At 32.0% G+C, this 20811-nt stretch overlaps 1 protein-coding gene and 1 long non-coding RNA gene across 5 annotated transcripts; one reads left to right on the top strand and one right to left on the bottom strand.

The window, feature by feature from the left end:
• The first annotated feature begins 967 nt into the window (after window positions 1-967).
• LOC129300441 (uncharacterized) lies at window positions 968-4208 on the top strand. The gene is made up of 2 exons (XR_008590775.1): window positions 968-3686; window positions 3872-4208. It is a non-coding gene; the product is annotated as an uncharacterized LOC129300441 (long non-coding RNA).
• A 3394-nt stretch (window positions 4209-7602) lies between these two features.
• LOC129300440 (TMV resistance protein N-like) lies at window positions 7603-17546 on the bottom strand. Of its 4 annotated transcripts, XM_054939015.1 has the most exons (7): window positions 16866-17546; window positions 15160-16267; window positions 14784-15060; window positions 13461-14707; window positions 11384-11472; window positions 8203-8647; window positions 7603-7925 (listed from the first exon to the last, which is right to left on the bottom strand). In XM_054939015.1, the coding sequence occupies exons 1-3, from the start codon at window positions 17351-17353 to the stop codon at window positions 14827-14829; spliced, it is 1830 nt and encodes a 609-aa protein (XP_054794990.1). In that variant the 5' UTR covers window positions 17354-17546; the 3' UTR covers window positions 7603-7925; window positions 8203-8647; window positions 11384-11472; window positions 13461-14707; window positions 14784-14826. The 4 variants fall into 4 exon arrangements, with proteins under 4 accessions (XP_054794990.1, XP_054794989.1, XP_054794992.1 ...); XM_054939014.1 differs by having other exon boundaries at window positions 13461-15060; XM_054939017.1 differs by having other exon boundaries at window positions 13461-15051.
• Window positions 17547-20811: the final 3265 nt, after the last annotated feature.

Below are 20811 nucleotides of genomic sequence, written 5' to 3'. Positions count from 1 at the left end.
AGTGGGATTGATCAAGAGGCTTGAAGATGACAAATTTCTCTTTTGAGCACACTTGCAAAGATCGATGATCAATGTATCATTTGATGCTTGATTTGGTTGCCCTTATTTGATTGTGGGAAAGTGGGGATTTATTAGGATGCTTCAATATGACATGTTTCTTATTTATTCACACATGAAAAGATTGGTTATTGTTGCATCATTTGATGCTTGATTTGATTGCACTTGTCTGACTATGAGAAAGGAGGGACTGATTATGATGCTTGAATATGACATGCAAATTTATGTAGTTTTTGTTTCATGCTTGTCTTTGGACCCTCCGAAATATCATACGTGGCTTATCTATAAATTGTAATATTTTGATTTTAAATTTATGTCCTTTATTTGGTATTCTAATTTATATATACAATGTACTCCTACAAGGCTCATTGACGTTTGCATCATTTGTTGCCTAATCTTAATGTGCATAAATGTAATCATTTGGGGGGTCTACTTTCCTCTTAAGCTTAAACTCTCCATGTCTTTGTTAGTTGTAACACCCTTACATGATTGGGGTGCGTGTGTTTCCTTCGCTGGCAAATTTCCTCTGTATGCATTTTTGAAAAGCTTTGATGCCCATGGCATCATTCATTGTGTATCATGAATGCTCATATATAAATTCAGGATAATTGAGGCTTGAAATGGAAATACAAAGGTGCCTTATTTTTTCTGACATTCGTGTTTTTGGCTTACTGTACAATGGTGGTATTTTGATTTAAAAATGATGTCCTTACGTTGTCATATTTTTTTATGGACGTTCAATGCACTTCAATTAGGCTCAGTGATAATTATATGATTTGATGCTAAATATAAATGTGCATAAATACATTTAATGGTATTCTACTTTTTCTTATCAGCTTAGACTCTTCATGTCTTTGTTGCATGATTGCATTGCAGTTGTCTCAAATATTTGCTAACCAATTTTTATTTGACAATTTTGTTTTTTGAAGCATACTTGCAAAGATTATTGATCATTGCATCATTTGGTTCTTGATTTGGTTTCCCTTGTCTGATTTTTTGGGAAAAGTGGGATTGATTAAGAGGTTTGAATATGATAAATTTTTCTTATAAGCACACTTGTGAAGGTTGATGATCGATGCATCATTTGATATTTGATTTGGTCAATTGTTGGAAAAGTGAGAATTGATTAAGAGGCTTGAATATGACAAGTTTCTTTTTAAACCACACTTGAAAAGATTGATTGAATGTAACATGCAAAAGTGTAGTTTTTCTTACATGCTTGTCTTTGGACCGTTCAAAATATCATATGTTGCTTATCTAGAAAATATCAATATTTTGATTGAAAATAGTTTTCCTTATTTGATATTCAAATTTATGTTTGCAATGCAATCCTATGAAGCTCACTGACTTTTGTTTCTTTTGTAGCCTAATCTAAATGTGCATAAATGTAATCGTAGGGGGTCTACTTTTTCTCTTCAGCTTAGACTTTGTGTCTCTGTTGCTTGTGACCTGTATGGTTTGTTAATGCATGTCCTTCAGTGGCAAATTTCTTCTGTGTGAACTTTTGAAAAGCTTGATGTCAACAGCATCATTCATTGGGTATTATGAATGCTCATATGTAAATGCAGGATAATTGAGACTGATTTGGAGCTTTGAACATGAAATATGTCTTGTGTTTTCTCACTTCGTATATTTTTCCTACTAGACAAATGGTCGTATTTTGATTTAAAATTGATATCCTTTTACATTTGACTGCAGACCTTTAATGCACTTATATGTGGTTCGGTAATGATTATATGACTTGTTCCTCAATCTAAATGTTCATAAATATTTTTATTTAATGTGGTTCTACTTTTGCTTTCTGCTTAAACTCTACTAGTCTTTGTTGCATTGTATCTCTCACATATTTGATTTTGTAAAACATTTTTATTTGACAAATTTCTATTGTAAGCACAGTTGTAAGGATTGATGATGGTTGCATCATTTGATGCTTTATTTGGTTGCCCTTGCCCATTTTTGGGAAAGGTGAGATTGATTAAGATGATTGAACATGACATGCCAATGTTCCCTAATTTTTCTTACGTGGATCTCTTTGGACCCTTTGGAATCTCATATATGGCTTATGTAATAATTTTTTTGGTATTCGAATTTATATATTAATATACTTCTACAAGGCATAGTGATGTTTGTAACATTTGATGCATAATCTGTATGTACATAAATGTAATTATAAGGGTTCACTTTTCCTCTTCAGCATAGACTCTCTGAGTCTTTGCTACTCATAGCTGATAGCTCCCATACTAACGTGCTACATATATGTCCTTCGTAGGCTAATTTCTTCTTTATGCACCTTTGAGAAGCTTTTTTTCCACAAATCATTTGTTACTTTTTATGAATGTTCATATATAAGTGCAGGATAGTTGAGACTGATTCGGAGCCTTGATTAGTGAATAGAAAGCTGCCTTGTGTTTTGCTACATTAGTATATTTTGCTTGCAAGACAAATGATAGTATTTTGATTTAAAATTGATGTCCTTGCTTTGGCATTTCACCACAGGACCTTTAATGAACTCTCACGAGGTTCATTGACTATTATATGATTTGATGCTTAATCTAAATATGCATAAATATATTGAAAGTGACTTTACTTTTGCGTTTCAGTTTAATCTGTCTTTTTTTGCTTGTACTCCTTTCATATTTTTTCTAAATGTATCCTTATTTGACAAGTTCTTTTTGTAAGTACACTTGCAAAGATTGATGATCATTATATCATTTGATGTTTGATTTTGATGCCCTTGTCTGATTGTGAGAAAATTTTGTTGAACAAGAGGTCTGAACTTGACAGCAAGGTTATCTTAATTTTCATTGCGTGCATGTTTTCAAATCCTTCAAAATAGCAGATGTGATTTATTTTAGAAATGTCATGTATATCCTTATTTTACATGTTGCTCTTGTAAGCACACTTGCGAAGATTTATGATCAGTCTCATTCGATCCATGATCTGGATGCATTGTTTTATTGTGGGAAAATTGAAACTGATTAAGAGGTTTAAACTTGATACATGCAAACTGCCTTAATTTTCATCACATGCATGTCTTCATATCCTTCAAAAATGTTGCATATGCCGCTTATCTCAGAATTGACAATATTTTGATGATTTCCTTGCTTTGGTATTTGAATTTGTATATGCAATGAATTCCTCCTTTTCCTTTTCAGTTTGGACTTATCATGTGCTGTTTGTAGCCCCTTTACATGAGTGTCTTGGCAAATTGCTCATGTTTGCACACTTGTACAGCTTGATAACTATTGCATCGTTTTTTCGTTATTTTGAATGCTTGTATACAAAGATGAGAAAATTTTGACAAATTTGGAGCCATGAACTTGAAATACAAAGGTACGTTGTGTTAAAAATGATATATTTGGCCTACTAGATAAATTGTACTCCTACTCTTTTGATGCTTAGTTTGATTTGGTGGCATTTAGAATGTACTCCTACTCTTACGCTAAATATATTTGTTTGGCAAGTTTTTATTGTAAGCATTCGCACAAAGCTTGTTGACAAATGATGCTTAATTTGAGTTTCTATATGCGAATTTGAGAAATTGAGGATTGATTTGGTGTCTTGAAGTTGGCATGCAAAGCTGCTGTTGCCGTATCTTCCCATTCCATGCCATGCATTGTGTCAAAATGGTACATATGGTTTACTAGCAAAATCACTCTTTTGATTTGAAAACCGTGTCTTTGCTTTTTATTTGTGGCTCATAAATCATGTCTTTGATTTTTAAATGTGCATAATTATATTTATTAGGGTGTATTATACCCTTCGGCTATTGCATTTCTTGCTTGAACTGAATTCCTATATGTAAATATTTCAGAAGTTGGGATTGATTTGGAGCTTGAACTTGACATGCTAAGCTGCCATTACTTCCTGTTGATCCGTATTTACGTTTTTACCTCGAAATATTTGTATGGATTGGAAATATATGATCCATTAAAATACCATAAATTGCTTATTAGAAATTACAATATATTGACCAATGAATGTGTAGCTCAACTGGTAATGGGTTGGATTGTGTTAACTGATGGTCTAAAATTCGAGTTTTGGGTATTCAGTTGTGTTAAATATTTGTTGAGAGTTTTGTCACCATTATGATTCTGCCCGACTAGGCCTGTACAATATACTGATTTGAAATAGGTGTGTTGGCTTTGGTATTTGAAGCATTTGCAATCAGCTCTCCCTATATATATATATATATATAAATATCATCAACTCTTTACATCCCCCTTCACTCCTCTTCCTTTTCTAACCATAAGATTACCATGTAGTCTCTATTACTATCTATCTTTTTATTGTGTTTACTATAATTTTAAATTGTTCAAATTAAATTTTAACAGTTTGAATTTAATTCTTGACCTTTTTTTTTATAGTTTAACATTTTAGTAATAATTTTGTATGAGATCAAATTTAAACCATCCATATTTAGATTTAATAGTATGGAAGAAAGAGGAAGAGGATATAATCACCTCTCATATCTTCAAGTTCCTTTTCCATTATGTTGTAGTCTGATGGGAGAGCAACCTCCCCACAAATACAATCACACATCCCCGCACATAATTGTATATAATTTTTTTTTTTCGTGATGATATTATTTATCCTTTTAATCATGATTTAAAACGTGCAATCTCAAATCTTATAAAATAATTCCTTCGGTGTTGTGTTTAGATTAATGAGAATGTTGATTTGGATTAAATTTTCTATTTAGGTACACAAAAATTTATGTATTTAAATTAAATATCCATCTTTTATTTTTTTAATTTATTTTACATTTTAATTATTTAAAATTTCATTTACTCCAAATATTTCATTCGATTCACATTTTCCCTATTAATGTTTTTATAACCCTTGTGCCCATCTCTCACTGATTGAAAATTTTATATAAATTTTATATAACTTTATGATTCCAATTTTTTTGCTTTTATTTAAAATATCAACTTGTCTCTTTTCTTCATTTAAAATTTTTTAAATTATTGAAACAAAAAATTTTAAATATATAAATCTTAAACATGAGATGTAAAATGTGAGATTTAAATTTAAAATACAAATTCATCAGTCAAAATGTTAGTTGATAATAAAATCTATTAATTTCCATAATTTATTCAATATTTTTATTTTATTATTTTTTATTCATCAGAAAATTCTCTTTTTTAAAAAACAAAAATAATCTTTATAAAATTAGAAAAAACTTGTACTCCCTCCATTAAAAAATGTAAAGTATTTTTTAATTGAATTTCATTTCCCAATAAAGTAGTTACTTACTTTTTAACTAATTCTATCTTTTTATATTTATTCTTTTAAATATCCTATAATAAATATAAAATTATTATCAATAGAGGCACTTTTGAAAAAAAGGTAATGATTGATTTTATATTTTTTAATATTCATTCAACTTCTCAAAAAATGCTTTATATTTTTGAATGGAAGGAGTATACATTAATTTTATATATTTAAGGTATTTATTTTTAATTAAATGTATCTTTTAAAAATTATTTATAGTATAATAAATTTTTGTTATATCTTGGTTTTATTGCATAAAAATATATTAAAAATATAAAATTAAGTATATAAATGTTGTTCCTGAAATCTTAAATTGTGTTTTTTATTTTTTTTGGTTAAAGTCCCGAGATTTCAAATTAAAGACTCATTAGCCCTGAACTTGGGTGAGCGCCGCCATATAATGAGTAGGTAACAAACAGATCTCAAAGAATCTAAGCCTTCATCCCCCATCTTCTCCACTTTCTTCCTGTTCCAACCACGACGGCGGAGCCACCGCAAGCCAAACGCCGACGGCGACATCTCTCGGTTTGGAGAGAGATGCCATTCCGATCATCACGGGGATCTTCTTGGTGATGATATCGAGCCCTTTGTGGGAGTTTGGCTCGATATCACCACCAACAAGATCCCCATTGATGATCTTGCAGATAGAGAGAGAGAGAGAGACGATTTGGCATACGCGTGTGTGTATATATAGGGACAGAAATTTACAGCAGTCAGCAAACTGTCCTCCACAAAGCTTATCTGTACATACGTTATCCTCATGCCGTGATTTTCCGGTCTCAGCAAATTAATCCCTGTAATTACGCCTTTGATTCAGCAGCTCTCCGTATTATTATTATTATTGTTTATTAATTGTTGGATGTCAGATTCAAAAATCATGAGTTTAATTGGAAAATAATATTTACTGGAGAGGATTTTTGTTTTTAAAACAGATATTGGAGAGGATTTTAAATGAAAAAATTTCATATATGTTCTATAAAAAAAATTTAATTATAAATAAATTTCACAAAAAATTGATAATGTGGGCAGCCTATGAATTATGGGCTGGCTCACAAGAGGTTGTGGAGTTGACAGTGTGGGTTGGCATTTCATGCGGCGTCATATTTTTACCAACTCATTCTAACCTATCAGTAAAACATAATATATATATATATTAGTTTTAAAAATTACAAAATCATCTCTTTTTATTATTTTTTTGGCCATGAGAAAATGATTTTTTTAAAAAATTAATTATTCAAATAACAAGACCCTTTTACATCATTAAAAGTTCAATTTCAAAGTAATTTTATATGTTTAAATTTTTAAAAAGTAGGAAAGACAAGTATTAAATAGTAATAAAATAATATAATTAATGAGTAGCTTTTTGTGCTTATTAATTTTTTTTTTTAACTTTTTGTGCTCATTAATGTTCCTTCGGCTATCTACGTTATCACTTATCAGTTATGTTGCTGCCAGTCCGAAAGTGGGATGTGGGTCTCAACGGCTCAGTGGAAGATGGGGCAAGGAAATGTAACTTCGTTTCTTTCCATTTTGTTACTTTTTCTTAAAAGAAAATTAAAAGAGAACGGCATTAAAAAAAATTATGGAAGTGAAATATTTCAACCAAGATTTACTTATATTATATAAATACTGTTATATTATTTAACGAATACAAATTCTTTGAAGAGTGCAAGGTAGATTATGCTAATCGGTTTCAGGCCAAAAAAAAAAAAAAGATTATGCTAATCGGCAATAACATCATGCCATGTAACAAGGAAAATTTCTTAAATTTTGAACAGTTTTAAACTTAATTTATATAAAATATTTTTATTTTGTTTTTACTGTAATTTTAAATTGTTTAAATTAAATTTTAATAATTTGAATTTAATTATTGATCTTTCTAAAATAATTTAATATTTTAATAATAATTATACAATAAATTAGATCACAAGTTAAACCGTCAAAATTTTGATCCAATTATTGAAAAGCAGGGGGAAACAAAGGGAATGACAGGGGAACAGAAGAAGAGGAGCAAAGAACCTCTCCCGGCTATGTACTTTATGAAAATCCGTGCATGGTGCAGAACAGCTAAAATTTATATTTAATATTTATATCATCAACAAATTTTTACGTGGGAAAAAAGGTTAAAAAGAGAAGACATTCTTTTTCGCCCAAGACAATATTAAGAGAGAGAGAACTTATTCAAATTCAATACTGTAAAACATGAATGCAAGTCTGCAAAACGAAGCATAAGTCAACTAAGCAGAACCACAATTAGTAGCTTGACTCTCCTACAAAATGTTCGGATCAGGTATTACTTAGAAGATGGATTTAAAAAATTCTGAAGGTACTATAGATCATTTGGTCCACACATATATACAGTTCCTTTTCTACAACTTAATGAAAAAAAAGTGCTTCTCTTGGAGTTGTACTGCCCCTTTTTTTGATTGATTTGAACTTTCTCTGATATCAACTTAATAAGGAAACTTACAGCATCAAATGAACAGGAAATCAAGTTCAATCAAAACCAACATGCGAGTTTCTAGTCCATCTAGGTATTCAGCAATGCATGAGAGACTTCTTCAACAATACTTTTGATAACCTCAGAATCACTCCTGCACAATTACAAGTGTCCATTAATAATTAACCATAAATTAATCAAGTCATAATTTGAATACAACATTTATAACTTGAAAGTTGTGTTCACAAGCAGTAAAAGTGACACGATTTATTACATGCAATAATGTCTCAAATTCTTGAATTTTAAATGAGTCAAGGATGTGGTTTACTTAATTAGCTATATGCTTTTATTAAAACAATTCTGAAGAAAGTCTTGCTAGTGTAATTTGTCGAAAGAGGAAACAAAGAAATTAAAGAACCAGAGACATATACCTGTTGTTTGTCCAAAAACCAGACATGTTGGCTGCTTCACACAAAGCCAACCTCCACTTTCGCACCATTTTCATGTCCACATTATAGAATTTGGCTATATCCCTTGATGCTTTTCGATGTCCTCTTCTTTGACGTTGTATATCTGAAGGGTATACATTGTAGTAAACTGGAAAAACCAACGTGCCCTTTGTTCTCATACAATCAAGGCTCTTAACAAGTTCCTCAAGACACCCCATGGAAATTGCGTAGTTTTTAGAGAATATAATTATACAACTCCTAGAGTTTTCAATTACTTTAAGGGCAAATGGGTCAACATTTCCCCCCCTTGGGATGCCGTAAACATGATTGAATGTATTTATTCCGCATGCACGTAGAGCATGATTCAGAGAGCTCACTAAACTTGTTGCATCTGTGCTTATGAAACTTACAAAGACATCATATCTTTCTGCAGAGAAAAGGAAAGTTGATGTAATAGCCGTTGTTGCCAATATTCATAGTAGATACAAGTTTATGGACAAATATACTAGAAATAATTCCAGTAATTAACGCGGTCTTCATTTTTAGTCAGTGAATAAACACGTTACACAACCACTATTGGGAGAAGTACTTTTTACTTCGATTTAAAAGGGGTCATCAAAAATTCCAATGTGGAAATTTACTTTTTTTTCAATGTCCTGTTTGTTTTCTAGTACATTCATAATTTAATTGATGTGGAAATAATGTTTAAAGTCTTTTGCTTATTATGGTTTTTGTCACCGCCCCTTTTTTTTTTTAACCTCAGTTTTTAACATAACTGACGTTAAAAGACGACGCAAAGTAGGGGTTTTGTAGTAGTGAACTTAGTGTTCAGCACTAATCATTATCAGTAAACTCTGAATTTCTTGAGTATCCCTCTCACTCTAGGCTCTTGTGTCATTTACTATGGAGACCACTCCCTTTGGTCCTATATATATATAAGTCATCTTTCAGAAAGAATTGATAGTCCTTTTTATAATTCACTTTGCATAAGGTGGATTATTAATTACTTTATTCCAATTTATCTTGCACAAATTAAATTTGCTATCAGGTTACAAATGAGAAATGTTTTTAAATATGTTCTATTCAATAGGGGTAAATAAGAAAATTTTTTAGACAACATTAATAATTTAACTACTTGGTACTTCTTGGTTAAAGTAATTAGTGGATACTTATATATAGGATTAATTGGAGGGAGAGTAAATAATTAGATTCAAGTTAGTGATCACTCGTACGTGTAAATGCAACCATCAGTGGTCGACATAAGATTTGCTAAGTGAGATTTAGGGCGTGTTTAGTTTTTGCTTTTAAAAATTGTTTTGTAATATAATTTCTAAAATTGTTTTTAAAAAAAAAATTAAAATCTTTTTGGTTATATCAATTAAAAAATAATTTTAAAATTAAAAAATAGATTAATAGTGATGATTATAAGTTGTTAATACTGGTAGTTAATAACAAAAATTGGTCAAGATAATCATAATTTTTAATAATCAAATGTAGTGTATTTTAAAAATAATAAAAGAAAATGAAAACAACATGAAGTTGTTTCTATTTTTTTGTTTTAAAAACAACAAATGAAAATGGTTTTGAAAACAATTAAATGAAAAACACTTATCCAAATAAGTTTTTAAAATTTTCTATTTTCAAAAATAAAAAACAGTTTTTAAACAAAGAGGCCCTTATGCACTCCATATATACTCTATATTTTCTTGATATGCCATGTCTTGCTAGAAAGATTTGATGCAACTACACTATTTAGTTTATGCTTATTGTTAAACTGGGATGCAATTTGTTCTCCAATCACATGTTGCTCTATTATTTTTAGGAACTAGTATGTGGCTCATGCAATGCACGGTAAATGAAATAAATGATTGTTAATATACCTACTAGGCTTTAAGGTATATTGAGACTTGTATTTTCAAATTAAAATAACTTTTAAATTAAAGTTATTGTTTTGGTAGACTAAAGTTATTTATTTTGTTTACATAACAAAATATTCAACTGATTAGCATTGTCTAAAATAATTATAAAAATCAATAATTTAACTTTGTGTAAAGAGTTTGATGATTTATCTTGATTTTTTTTATTACCCAAAGAATCATCACACCATTACTAGTAACTATGAGACTAATTCCTTAAGAAATTTGATGGCCATTTAAGGAGTTGTTTTCTCCTAATAAATGCTTTAGGTATGCATAAATTTAACTTTTGAATTTACATTAGTAATTATGTGATTATGTCTATCTTTTGTTTTTCTTTTCAATTATGTGATTATTTATATTTATAGAAATAATAATAATTATTTGCAAATATTATTGTCCTTTATGACTAATTTACATTTGCAAAATGATACATACAAGATACAACTATATAAGAGCCTCTCTCAAATTTATTATTACCACTATATATCCTATTATATCTTTTAGGTTCCTTATCATCTCAAAATGGCTATTAATTAGGGCATGTTTTGTTCACTTATCAAAAAATTAAAATAGAAATAATCTAGGTGAAAAGAAATGTTATTGAACATATAACCTCTTAAAAGAATACAACAAATAAATTGGTGGATTGTAGTATAGAAAAATCTACAGAGTAGTAAAACAAAAGCAATATAGAACATAAATGATTGAAGCAATTTGGAATAATATAATCTCGTAACTCATCAACTACATTAGCGCTCTAACTATCAAAAATAGTTAGCACATGATAATCTAGTTGGTCGAACCAAAAGAAAAAAACAATAAGCTCTCAACTTTACTTTTTCAATTATACACAGAAATTATGCATCAGTTAGAGATAATTAAGGGTGATCTAATTAAATAGACTCCATAGACATTGTGTTTAACTTTTAAGCAAAGCTGTGGAGCTAAAATCTATGGCATGCAATACCAAGGCAAGGAACTCACATAAACTTTAGCAAAAATTCTTTTCTTGAGATCCCACTTAAACATCATGTTTACCAAATCTATAGCACTGTCTAAGATGATCAAAAACTATTTAGACTCAAAATCTATGACTCTATTTGAAATTTGCATAAAAGTTCACAACTCAATTTTACAAGTAATAAGAAAAAGTAAGTGTAGTTTAGATAATGATAAAAAAAATTCATACACACACACACACTACATATATGAAATCTCATATATACAATAAAATCATTAATTACCAGCCCAAAATGGTAGGACCACACCCAGTAAGATACACAGAATAGCACCAGCACTACTATTCCACACACTTGCTTTTGGTCCACAATGCCTGCACAACACCTCATAAACAATCTAATAGGCACCTCTAACCACATTATAAAACTCTTAGGCCGATGGGAGAGGAGATGCATAGAAAAAGTAATGACCGGTCATCATAATAAATTGAGTTATAAAAGGAAAATTTCAATAAGACAAATCCTTTTTTTCCTTATTGCAATCCTAACAGATTTTACATGTATAAGAAGCTAAGAAAAATATGGCTTTACTCCTAATCTTGACTTTCAGTAATGCATATACTGCATATGGTATTTGGTGAAAGTGAATAAAACTTGATGAAAATTATGAATACATACCAACAAAATATATTTTTTGGCCAGCGCACTAATAAAAAATGTGAACAAATAATAATAGAAACAGTAATAAACACAAGTTCTATGCCACATATAGGATGAAAATGACTTGAGGATGACAATAAGATAAAGTAGCCTGTAAAGAATTTCATCATAACAAAAGTGGCTACTGTGTAATAGGGATAATGTTGGTCATGCTAAAATTATTGAGATATATTCAACATTGTAAAAGTGGCAGCGACTGCATCTCCTCTTTTTTATTCACTGCAAATGTAATTGCAAATTCCTCTTCATCATGTGTTCTCTTATCTCCTTTACCATGTTTCTTCTTCCTTTTATTTTGGGCTTTAGGCAACGTGGATCATTCAATTCCCCCGAAATGCTCCGATGACAACAATTTTATTATAATAATGGGAGAGGAGGAAGGTATAATAATGATTGAGAAAGTTAATGATGATATGGAGGTATTTAAGGAGATTGATCATGGGAGGAGAAGTTGTGACCCACGTTTTCATCCATTTGCTAATTGGTAAATGGTAATTGCTCTCACTACTCCAATATTCCTTAGCAAGAAGCAGTTATGGAGGAGCTAATTAAATACAAACTAAAACAATAAATTATGAGTAAGAAGTTGGGAAGTTAGGATAATGGAGAGATTTTTGGGGATAAGAAAGTTACACATATTTACTTGTAATTTTTAGATTTTAAATCAAAAATTTGAAACTGTAAATAAATTAATAGAAAGTTAGGATAATGAAGAGGTACTTGTTGTGGAGTAGTTTTATATTTATTTTTTATTTATATTTAACAAATAAGAGCATAAATGACAGCATTCTAATTTTATATGTACATAATTCAGTTGATTTAAAATGTTATACTATTTATCATAATAAATAATATATTATTTATCATTATTCTTATTTCTATCTTGCCATGATCTCTTATTTTTTTAAAATTTAAATGTTTAAAATAGGAATAAGATTAATGATGGGAGAGTGGGAGAGATGATGAGAGAGGAATGAAAAAAAAACTGAATTAAGATAAATCGGTGTTTAAAATAGAAATAGAAATTATGAAAGTAAGTTAATAGAATCAAATGAAGCTGATATGGCATTTTGTATTTGCAGCAATTTGAAAATAGGACACGTGTCAAGCTTGGAAGGGAGCTTGCGGTTTTACTTATATATATATATAGATATTTTGGTACTTCTTGCTTGGTTTGATTACTTATTGCAATGTGATTAGAATTAACAATTTAAAACATCTAAATAATTTGTAATAAAAAATGGCTAAAAAATGAGAGAATCACTATTACAAAAAGGACCTAGGGAAACATCCTTATTGGAGTGCTTATGAGGGGGCAAAAAAAAAAAAAAAAACTTTTAAAAGCATATAGAAGCGGAACTTATGGAAGCACTTCTATGAAATGGATTAATCCAAGGAGACGATGATCCTAAAATATTTTTGTAAGCTAATCATGTGCTTCAAGAGACATATACAATAACAATAAATCATATTCCATTAGGCGAAGTCAGCACAAATTAAAGGACACATATAAAGCTGGAAAACAAAAACAGCCAAAAGTATATAGTTGAGTTAAATGCAGAACAGCCATGCAAAGTAGAACATGCATGTATAAAACAGGGGAAATAATACTGATGGAAATGCAATAAGGATAGTAAAATACCTGGTTCGGTGAACCGAATATTTTCCAACCTATTTTCTTGTTTGCATACATGAACTCCCAAATTAATTTTTCTTTCATGCTGCCTTTCATGTGTATTATTATCGACGGAAACAAACACTTCATTCCAATCACGTGCTTGGGAGAATTCAGTCTTGTGAATAATGCTGTACAGGTCACACAGATATATATGATCACCCTGTATTGTTGATACTGATGAGAACCACTCTGAAGGAATATCTTGACGAGAGTCATTTACATGCACCGAGAATTTAAAGTCGAACTGATAATCCTGGACATCTTTAACAAGTATCCAAATAAGAATCACTGGGAACTCGTTACGGATCCAAAAAGATATTGAGGTATCTTCAGTACTAACTATGTCGAGCATTTCTGGGAACTTCTTGTCCGGAAAAACAAAGTATCTTTTACCAAACCTGATTCAATACTTTGCTTTTTGATGACTCAGTCAATGATGTGCAACACATAGCACTAAATTTTTCTAGGTTTGGTGGCATTCCTGAGATATGTTTAATCTCCTTGCAATGATCCAGGATAAGATATCTCAAACAGTAACATTCTTTGATGCACGCTGGAAGGACTGTGAAGTTATTACAACTTAGATCTAAATATATCAAGTTTGGGAGGTAATAAAGACACAGAGCAAGAGAACCATTTGACAAATTGCAATTTGAGAAATGGAAGTATTCCAATTTCAGAGATGCTGTAGAGTGGTCTAAGCTTGCTTCGTCTCCAACTTCACATTTCTTGAAATATCTCATTCCCTCACAAGAATTTGCTCTTAGTGTGCAAAGGTTTGGCAACATAAAAATGCTAGCTGGTAGTCGCTTAAGATGATGACACTCTTCCATGTTTAAGATTTCAAGCCCGATGAGATTGCAAATTGAGGATGGCAATTCTACAATGGACGTCCTATCCAAATCAAGCATTCTCATCTTTGTCATTTTCTCTAATATTTTTGGAAAATGTTGAAGACTTGAGCAACCAAAGAGGTTGAGATGTTCAAGAGATGTCAACCTAAGGCCATATGGTAAGATCCTCAAGTTTTTGCATCGCATGGCACTCCATTCTCTCAACTTAGTTAGAAGTCCAACTGAATTATGAATTTCAATTAAGTTTGTACAATCATCAAGACATAATATGATCAAATTGGAAACTCCAGATAAGTTTGGTATACACTGTAAAAATTTACATCTTTTAAAATTCATATGAGTTAAGTTCTTGAACTTCTGCAAAACAATGATAAAAAGTTATTTTTAAAGAATAGAAGAAGAAACAAAGAAACATAGTTCTAATAACACTTACCTTATCAAAGGGTTGGAGTATTTCACAACAACTATTGGACAAATCAAGATAGACAAGTTTCTGTTGGACAAAAGTTATATGGTAAAATTTTGAAGTGATAATCCTTCCATTGTAACACCCTTAAACTATTTGGGAGATATTTGGCACCTCGAGAAAAGAATGCATTTTTCATCATAAGAATTCTGAGGTTTTTCTTCTTCATGAATGCTTTTCCACTCCATTGTACTTCTTTACCTTTGGGTGAGTCTAGAATTATGGCTTCAACATTCTTAGTTCCCTTTCAAAATGAGAAGCACACAAATAAATTTCAAATTTTAGACATGTTCAAATCATGATAAAAAAATTTTAAAGGAGAAAACTTTAATGTTGGTCTTACGGTATTTTGTTGTAAGACATGAAAAATATCTTGATAGAACCATAACCTACTGCGCCTGCCAGGTTCATTAGGTGATTCTTGTCGAACAATCTCTTTACCCATGTCTTCTATCAAGTCGTGCATTGTTACATGATCTCCTTCAATCTTTATGAGGGATTTATCAATCAAAACTCCAATAGCATATTTTGGTTGGATTCCACGAGAACATAGCAATATATCCCTGATATCTCTTAATTTCTCACCATTGAAGAAACAAGCCAAGTCAAGGAAAACTTTCTTCTCTTCTTCCTCTAAAGCATCATAGCTTAATTTAAGGACCTCCAAAACACTTCCATGTGGTATTCTTTCAAATTGATCCAATGCAAAATTCCATTCGTTGACATTCTTACCACATAAATTAGAACCAATCACTTCTAAAGCTAAGGGAAAGCCACATGAGTAAAGTACTGCTCGATTGGAAACCTCTATATAGTCGATCTCCACATTTTCCTTTTTAAAGGCATACCAATTAAGCAATTGAAGAGATTCCTCATCATCTAATTCCCTGACATGATAGATGCTTTTGACTTCATGGCTTACTAACAATTGTTTATTCCTTGTGGTGATTATGATTCTACTTCCGGAACCAAACCAATCACATCTTCCAGCTAGTGCTTGTAACTGTTTCGATTTGCTAATGTCATCAAGAATCAAGAGAATCTTCTTCTGATAGAGCCTATGTGCTATTATTGGTATTCCTTTATTCATGTCACCCAATTTGAGATCTTTTTCCATGACCAATTCCTTGAGTAATATCTCCTGAAGATGTGACAAACCATTTGACGATTTAGACTTCTCTCTTATATTAGAAAGGAAACATAAGCCTTCAAAATAATCAGCAACTGAATTATACACTGCCCTTGCAATAGTTGATTTACCTATTCCACCAGCTCCCCAAATTCCTACCATTTTAATTTTCTCATTTGACCAAAGATCTAAAAGTGAAGTTACTTCCTTTACTCGAGATGCAAGTCCAACTGGATAATCAGTGACATGTAAAGGAATACGGCTAATTCTAGTAGAGACTTCACTAGTGATCCTTGTAACATAATCTTTTTCTTCCGCAATCCTGACCAATTTTTAAGAATTCATATTTAGTTAGATTACAAACTACGATACATACATACATACATACATACATACATACATACATACATACATATATATATATATATATGTGCTTTTAGAAATAAAAAATTGACGCCCCCCCATTCCTCTCAAGTTTCTCAATCATAAGATTAGTACCTCATTCCTCACACAAAGGATTAAATATGTATCTTTTCTGAAATTATTAGTGCTTTCTTATCAGAATGATCCTTGAGGAAATAGTTGCGAGGGAAATCACAAAAAAATGGTGGGAAAATTGTTTATTAGTTTATTCAAATTAATTATGTTCTTAATAATTGAATATGGCAGTTTTACATATGGGAAATAAAGTCCCGTAATGAAATCATGATTTACAAATGCCCTTTTGAAGATCATTTTTGACAAGAAATTGTAGATTAAACAATGCAAGAACCAAACAGGCCAAGTTTTCATTTTGCATCTTGGAATTTAAGGTCATGTGTTAAAATTAATTATGCCTAATTAGGGCATTCTGTTTAATACAAGTATGAAAAATAATACCTAAATAATAAAAAAAAAGCAAAAGAGTGAAAATATATTACTTGGGTTTTAGATGAAAGCCTTTCAAGTTAGCAGCTTGGAACAAAGCCAATCTCCATTTTTTCACCTTCTCGTGATTGTCTTTGAATCGTCTCTCTAGTCTCGCCAATGCTTTTGCATAGCTTCCTCTTGGACGTCGAAGCTCCGATGGATCCACATAATAAAAAATTGGATATATCAGCCGCCCTTCCTCCTTGAAGCACTCCAGAATCTTTGCAAGTTCTTCCAAGCAAAAGGTCGAGTTTGCAAAGTTTTCAGAGAAAACCACGATCGCTATTCTTGATTCTCGTATGGCTTTGAAAAGTGCAGGTTTGATTTCTTCTCCAGTTCTGATGCCTTCATCATCAATGAAGACATGAATTCCTCTTTGGCGCAGAGCCTCGCGGAGATAGCCAATGAAACCTAAGCGAGTATCTGCACCGTGAAAACTAAGAAACACGTCATAAGTCCATTTGTAAGTGAGGGAACAAGATCTTGCTTGTTGTGCCATGATAATCTTATCAGACTCGCAGAGCTGAATTAAAATGGCAGAAGTGCAGAGCAAAGAAAGAACCAATAAGATCGAACCCCACTGGAATGAAATCTCACGGAACTGAGTGCATGATCTTAGTGGAATGATTAGAGATTAAAACAATGGCGGAAGCGTTGAATAAAGCAAGAAGAGATCTCCCAGGACTGGAAAGAACGAAGTGTAGTATAATAAGCAAAAGTCATGTCAAAGTATGATCACGAAGCTTCCGCCATATTTGATAATAGATATCCCTTTTTATAAAATGGCATTACATTAATAAAATATATAGGAAGGTGGGGAACACGTAACGCGTAACGGGGAAATTTTTCCATGGCTCCAAATACAAAGCCATCGGATTTATATTATGAAATTGCAGGTGAAAAGCGTATTTGTTAAGTTAATAGACATAGTTGACTTCTAATTTTTTATTATTATGTATCAAACATAATAACCATAAAAATAACAGAGATAAAATATTTAGATTCCTTTTACATGAGATTTTAAATAAATTTAATTAATTTTTTTAAAAAATAGAATAAATTAAAGTCATGAATAATACGGCACGTTGTATTTCTCAATTTAACGTCATCGCATATCCATTCAGTAGTCAACATACGTCTAATTAATTAGTAAATAAGCTACAAACATTATGGCACTAATATCTGATGTGGCACCAACAATCATCAATTTTTTTTTATTTATTCCCACAGTCATTTTATATGTGTTTTAGAATCTAAATTGTTCAATAAGCACTAAAGTTTGTCCTTATTTTGATAATTTGAGTATTCATAACTTCCAGGAACCTTCATCATATTTCCTTTTAATTCAATAATGTTTGGGCTAAAATATAAAACGTTGTTCAAATAGGTTACAGGGTTAGTTGGATTGAGTAACTAAAGAGTTAGGCCCAATCTAAACAAAGGGGCAGGCCTCAAAGTTCAATAAAAGCTACGATAAAATAAACATGCCGAAATTCTATCAGTTACAAACATTGGATCGTTGGTATATGAAGACATGATCCCGAGTAATTTTGAAATCCACGAACATCATGCCCAAGTATCTTGGTGAAATAGATTGATTACCAAAAATAGAGAACACGAAATAAAGACCGTGCCATGAGTTTTGCGAGATCTCTAATTCCTTGGCAAAACATTCTAGGTCTTAAGGAAAGGCTACCATTATTTTGACACTATAAATAGAAGACGAAGACACAGAAGAAAGGTAGTCAACACTCAATTAAAGACTTACATTTTTACACCTTTAACCTTTAGTTTTATCAGTTAGTTTTACTTTCAATCTAGACTTGTAACATTTTGCATTTCAATAAAAATCAAATACTTGTTCTACTAAAGTTTTGTATATTTTTTACATTTGAGTGAACTGTAACAAGGGAGCTTGAAATACTTTTGTTATCAATTGAGACTCAACACCTCTGGCACGCTTGGTATTTGTTGTTCATAACGAATAATTCTTGGCACACTCAGTGAGACTTGTGTAACAAAGATAGGAAGGACGAGAAAAGACAAAAGAACTGATGAAACAGGTTCTAGTTCTTACAAACCAAAAGGGACCTTTGCACATGCAGGATCAAAACACTTAGCTCTTGATGTTGAAATGGCTGAATATCGTGAGCACCTAGTGCCGGTGTCGATAAGTAACAGCAGCACAAGCCCTAGCTCAAAGCTAGGAAGTAGACAAGCTAACCCACTGTTCATATCAATGGTCCTATGGCAGAAGTATTGTAGGAAATTCAAGACCAGATGGATAAGTAGCTGGAAGAGAACTAAAGGTTCTTTGCACTATCCCTGGAAATGTCATAACACAAGGAGAAAGAACAATAGCAAATCATGATGCATGCTTTGCATGATGGCATGAAGAATATAGCTATATAATTAAAAAACACTCTTCTTGAAATAGGCTCAAATATAGGGTCGCATGGAGGGTAGCAAGCAGGAATCAATATAAGTGTTGGCCCTCAGGGCTGCCTACTTGTAAGGGACATCCCTAACCCTCAAATTTTTACTAACACTAATCTTCTGACTAATCCGCTTTATTATTTACAGGAGCTTAGCATAAGCGGCTGAGGGGCATGGCAATAGTCCTAGAGCGTTAGAACGAGCCTCTTAATTGACTAATGAATATGGAGGCCTTGAGGGATGCTATCCAAGATATATACGAACTAAGGTTGAGGTCAATTGGCTGCCCTACCTTCTTAAAGCCATATCTGGAGTACATAGATAGGGATAACCCATACCCTCAGGGATGTAGGATCCCTGACTTCATACTGTTCTCAGGAGACAGAACGTAATCCACCTTGGAGCACATTAGGAGGTTCACAATTCAATATGAAGAGATGGCCAATTATGAGAAATTTGCCAACTTAAAATTGATACTGTTCCCCAATACTCTCATGGGCCCGACATTCACATGGTACACGTCACTACCTTGCAACTCAATCATCAGCTAGATGGAAATGGAGCAGAAGTTCCATGTTTAGTTTTACAAGGCAGAGCTAGAGGTTAGCATAATAGTACTCTACAAGCTTACCTAATGGGTTAGAGAGACGGTAGACCAATACCTGGTAAGGTTCAAACGACTGAGGATCAGGTGCCATGTGCCACTTTTAGAAACTGAATTCATCAAGCTGGCATAGGCAGGACTAGATATAGAGCTCTAAAAGAAGTTCTAGAGGATGGAATTTCAAGATTTCTATGAGCTTGCGGCTAAAGTATGGGGATATAAGGAGCTGTTCAAAAAAGAGGATCCTCGTCGACGGATTATGGTAGGAACCTATTTTGGTGACCTTGATGTAGCAATGGTAGAATTAAAAAATGCTAGCAACTATACATGCCCGACCCTTATAAGGAATGCTGGAGAGATTCTTAAAAGGCCAAATGCCATTCAGTACACCTTTGACACCACCAAAATAGATGAGATCTTCAATTTCCTCCTCAAAGAAAACTTGATCTCCCTACTAGCTGATCACAAAATCCCTTTAAAAGAAGAATAGAGAGGGAAGGAATGCTGTAAGTACCATCACTCATGGAGTCACAATACCAAGGCCTATTGGGGCTTTAAAAACGTCATCCAGGACTGAATCAATAAGGGAGTTCTTAAATTCCTTAAGGAAGAATCCATGGTCATAGATAAGGACCTATTTTCACCATTTGCTATAGTCAATATAGTGGAGATAAACTTTTTTAAATGATGAATTGGGAGAAATGATGGTAAGCAGACAGATGGGAGGTGTTGAATGTATGTAACAGGAAGGAAGTAACTCAAGAAAGCTCAAGAACAGTGTGGGATTGCTTGGAGAAACCTACGGGCTGGTCCAACAGGAACACGTCTTTTTCTTGGTGGGATGTTGGCTCGAAAGGGTAAAGCTTAAAGAGCTCGGACAACTCTAAGGTGGTTTGGGATTACTTGGGAGAAACCAC

Source organism: Prosopis cineraria, unplaced genomic scaffold, assembly GCF_029017545.1.
Source record: "Prosopis cineraria cultivar Desert tree isolate PC_DT_omini unplaced genomic scaffold, ASM2901754v1 PC1593, whole genome shotgun sequence".
Taxonomy (NCBI): domain Eukaryota; kingdom Viridiplantae; phylum Streptophyta; class Magnoliopsida; order Fabales; family Fabaceae; genus Prosopis; species Prosopis cineraria.
This window is presented reverse-complemented; position numbering and strand designations above follow the sequence as displayed.